The following is a 4,642-nucleotide window of genomic DNA, read 5'->3' as shown; positions in this document are numbered from 1 at the left end:
TCTCGACTGTGGTTGTTCTTTAGTCTAATCACTATCGTTACCGACGCCGACAGTATCACCCCTCTGACTACACCACACCTAATATGTTTTTTTTCTAGGTTCATCTTCTTTTCAATATTTAAAAAAGGATATGGATAAGGATAGTGTTTTCATATTTTTTTATTATTTAAATTAGTAAACATCATGTAACTTAGTCGTGTTAGGTTATTTTTATTTTTGCAAGTTTTTCTTTTCATGTACCAACATAGTCGATTTATTTTACTAAATTAGTTTAATGGACTCAATTAAAATGGACATAAAAATCCCAAACCATGAAACCAAACCGGAGCCAAACCGTTAGTAACGGTTTGGTTTGGTTCGATTTTAAATTTTCAACGATTTGGCTTTGGTTTGACCTAAAAACCGAAAAAACCAGACCGTGAACTGATTTTGTGTTGATATGTGTGTGTGTGTTCATGTGATCTGATTTTGTGTGTATGTGTTCATCAGATTTGATTTTCTATATGATTTTTGTTTCTAGGATGATTTTTTAGCGGATATTAAGTCGCAAAAAAGGTTTAGGTGGAGATGGAGGTGGCAGAAGATGTTCTTGAGTATTCTTGAATCTATGAATATGTTCTTAGGTGTTTATCAAACACACACACAGAGTATTTTATTTATTTATTTATTTCTGTAATAAGAAAACTGAAAAAAGAAAATACAAAGAGCAAAATCATAATTTTATAAAATATCAAAACAAAATGGACCAAAATGCAGCAAAATAAAACTTTTGGATCACTGATGCTAGTTCAAACTATTTGGCCTAAATGACAATTTTCGACATACAATAGGGACCATTCTTGCAATTTTGTCTAAAAAAAATTTAGCAAGAAGTTTCGTCATTCTATGTTTTAGACATGCTTCGCTTCCCAAGCTTCAATTCATCTTTATGGCCTTCCCATTTATACTCTTTCAGTAGACTATCTATCTATTTGAAAAAAAAAAATACAATATAATAACTGTATGTGAATATACAATTACTTACAATGAATGAAAAATTCCCTCAAAATTGTGAAGAAAAAACTAATTTTCAGAGATTCTTGACCCCATCTGCCTCTCCCCTATTCTTCCCAACAGCAACAATTTCATTTTGCTGCCAAATGACTTCCAAAACTACCTGCAAACATAATCAACTCATGATTTTTTTTCAAGAAAAATAGTAAAGTTTAACTTTAACACATGGTTTAAATCATTAACTATTTTCAACTATCTAAAATACCCTTCAAGAAAAACTAAGAAACTATTGTGCACTAAAATAACTACTCTCTATTTACTTGTGTAATGATGACAATGGGCAAATAAGCAATTTTGACAATAGAATGATCGAATCTTTTAAATTAAAATACATGTTGCAATTTTAAGAGAAAAAAAAATTTCAAAATAGCATGCTGAAACTAACAACAAACCAATACATACCAGATTCAAGAACTGGGTAATGCTGAAAGATGATGGAATCCTGATGATTAGGTGGGAAAGATTAGAAGCTTCAATATTTAAAGAGGGATAATTAGTAATCAAGGTTTCCTTAGATAAATAACTTAACAAAACATACATAATTTGCATAAAACTCACACTTGGTAATCAATGAGATTCATGTCGCCTCTTTGATTGGATAAATCCCATATCTGTGATAAAAAGAGATACAAATAACACTTATCAGTAAGTATCAACAAAGATACTTTCATAAGTTCATGAATGCTCATAAAACTAACTTCCACATTTGATTCTTTTAATGTAAATATGAAAATGATAAGATGTATACTTTACCTTAGTTTGAGGATTGCAAAAGTCTTGATCCAAATTTATACGACTTCCAATGTGTTCTTGATCCACAAATCATAATATCCATGTGCAACAACAAGATGCAATCAAGTAATGAATTTCTCACTTTTTGCTTCAAAGTTCAAACCCTAATCACTAACACCATTCATAATTTGTTTTCCAACCATCTCATTTTGCAATTCCTCAGCTTCTTTTGTATCACCAATCTCATAATACTTTTTCACAAGACACCCATAAATCACATCATCTGGACAAACACCATTCACAATCATCTCATCATAAAACTTTCTTGCTTCCAACATTTTACCACATCTACAAAGCCCACAAATCAAACAAGTGTATGCATGAAGATCAAACTTTACACCACTTTCCACCATTTTGTCCCTCAATTCCAAAGCCTCTTTAACATTCCCATGTTTTAAATTCCCATCAATCAAACACGTGTATGCATTTACATCCGGAATCACACCTTTTCCCACCATTTCATCAAACAGTTTCACACCCGATTCTAATTGATCATTTTTACAATAACCATCAATAAGAGCTGTATAAACAATAACATTAGGCTCAATTCCAACATCTGACATCTTACAGAAATGGTCCATTCCCTCATGGACATAACCAAGTTTGCACAAACCATCAATTAAGACACTGTAAGTCACAACTGATGGGGTCAAACCTGTTTCATTCATTTCTTGAAACAAATCAAGAGCTTCTCTTTTGTGTCCCAATTTAAAATACGCATCCATAATCGTTGTATAAATCACAAAATTTGCATTTATACCGTTTTTCTTCATTTCTTGAAGAACAGCCTTAGCATCTTCAATTTTTTTGTCATTACAGAGTCTTAGGATCAAAGTACCATATAGCAATAAGTCTGGTTTGAAGCTTTTGGCTTCCATTTGTTCCCAAACATTGGTAGCCTCATTTACATTATTCGATTTTATATGCCCATGAAAAAGAGTTGTATAGCTTTTTATGTTAGGTGATATACCGGTTTTAAGCATTTCTTGAAAAAACACATCAGCTTCTTTCATTTTACCTTCTTTTGTAAGCCCATCAAGTAAAGCTGTACATGTAACTGTGTTCACCATAACACCTGCCTCATTCATCTCTTTGATTAACTTCACAGCCTCCTGAATACAACCTGCTTTACAATTTGCATCAATTAAAGAAGTATATGTGAATTCATTGGGAATAAGACCAACACGTCTCATATCCATGAAAAACTTGATTGCTTCTTGCATCATTCCTTCTTTACAGAAAGCATCAATGAAGGTGCTGTAAGTTACCACATTTGGTTTCAATCCACTTTTCTTCATGTGATGAAGAAACTCAAATGCTTGTGGCATTCTACCAAACTTACACAAACAGTTTATCAATGCATTGTATGTGATCACATCAGGGTAACAACCGATGTTCTTCATATCATTATATATACAGATTGATTCGGTTAACTTCCCGAGCTTACCATACCCATCAATAAGTGAATTATAAGTAACAATATCTGGTGTAATCCCTAATGCTTTCATCTCCATGTAAAATCTTTGTGCACCTTCCATGTCTCCTACTTTACACAAATAATCAATCATGATATTGTAAGTGAATACAGAAGGCTTAACACCAGCCATAATCATTTCCTTGAAGAACTTCTTTGAGAAGTCTCCTTTATCAATCTTAGTTAATCTACCCAGAAATGAATTACAAGAGCGTGCTTTTGGGAGAACTTTATGAGATTTCATCCTTGAAAAACACTCATTTGCTTCCTCAAATTTCCCTAATTCCACTAATACATTGAACAATGTGTCAAATACCCCCCACCCTGGACGACAAGCATTTCTGGTCGACCACATTACATCAAACACATCAAAACCTGGCAAAATTAGGGTCGAACTAAGCAAAGCTTTTAGAATACCATGAGCTTCATTGTAAAGCTTATGGAAAAACAAAATATGGGTAAGAATACAATAGGCCTCAGTCGTATGACAAAACTTAGGTCGGGTTTCAGCCCATTTGAAGAACTTCAAAGCTAACGTAGGTTCTTCGTTTAGTTGTAATAGTATTTTCGAAACCCAAATTGGGGCTAAACTTGAATCAAAATATTTGATGATCCTATAATCGTCCCAGCGCTCATTCTTAACAATTTCACAAATGGATTCCCGACCAAGTTCGTCTCCGATTTCGTCGCAGAAAGCCTTACTCGAAAAAGGGTACCGAAATAAGCAGAGAAAACTGGTGACACAGAATAAGAATGTGTACGATGATGGTGATGAACAGTTGCAGAAAATTATTTTATTAGGATTCAATGGAGACGGTAAATTTCTTGTTGATGATAATAGAAGGCTTACGCGATGATTAGGGTATCTTGTTTTTCTTCCCATGATGACAAGACTGCGAAGAAAGACGAACATCGTCCGAGCAAACTAAGAAAGTGAACTTCCATTCATTGTTGTTTTAAGCGTACGAATTTGTACAGTGACAGTGTTGTATTGAGTAGGGATTTAGTTTAGATGGTGCTGGTGGAGATGGAGGTGAAACCGTTGACGACGAAGCTAGTTAGGGTTTTAGCCACCAGGGGTTCAAGAAGACAAGCGGCAAAAGGTTTTTCTCATTCCATTCTATTACTGTAAATACGGTTCGGATTTGACCCGTTTTTTAATAGGTGGGCTTATTTTGGGCTATTTGCTTGCTAAAGGGAGCCCAATATTTTATTGGAGAATGAAATAATGGTTTGTAACTTTAAAGAGTGTGAACGTGAACTATGAAATATAAAGTTTGAGTCAAATATTAAAGGAGGGTTCCCAATTGAACAGTACTATGT

The 4,642-nt window shown here is 33.8% G+C and overlaps 1 protein-coding gene across 2 annotated transcripts; it reads right to left on the bottom strand.

Moving 5' to 3' along the window:
* Positions 1 to 698: 698 nt before the first annotated feature.
* EMB2794 (Tetratricopeptide repeat (TPR)-like superfamily protein) lies at positions 699 to 4,409 on the bottom strand. 2 transcript variants are annotated; one of them, XM_079029833.1, is made up of 4 exons: positions 1,807 to 4,409; positions 1,612 to 1,664; positions 1,456 to 1,523; positions 699 to 1,156 (listed from the first exon to the last, which is right to left on the bottom strand). In XM_079029833.1, exon 1 carries the CDS (start codon positions 4,230 to 4,232, stop codon positions 1,950 to 1,952), a length of 2,283 nt encoding a protein of 760 aa, XP_078885959.1. In that variant the 5' UTR covers positions 4,233 to 4,409; the 3' UTR covers positions 699 to 1,156; positions 1,456 to 1,523; positions 1,612 to 1,664; positions 1,807 to 1,949. The 2 variants fall into 2 exon arrangements, with proteins under 2 accessions (XP_078885959.1, XP_078885960.1); XM_079029834.1 differs by having other exon boundaries at positions 1,456 to 1,495.
* Between the last annotated feature and the right edge of the window lie 233 nt (positions 4,410 to 4,642).

The sequence above is a fragment of the Lactuca serriola genome, chromosome 3 (assembly GCF_051521515.1).
Source record: "Lactuca serriola cultivar US96UC23 chromosome 3, Lser_US96UC23_V15, whole genome shotgun sequence".
NCBI classification, from domain to species: Eukaryota; Viridiplantae; Streptophyta; class Magnoliopsida; order Asterales; family Asteraceae; genus Lactuca; species Lactuca serriola.
Note: the sequence above shows the minus strand (reverse complement) of the source record. Positions and strands in the feature narration are given on the sequence as shown.

Coding starts and splice junctions, on each gene's coding strand:
- EMB2794 (XM_079029833.1), bottom strand. CDS start 4,232: ATGTTCGTCTTTCTTCGCAGTCTTGTCATCATGGGAAGAAAAACAAGA.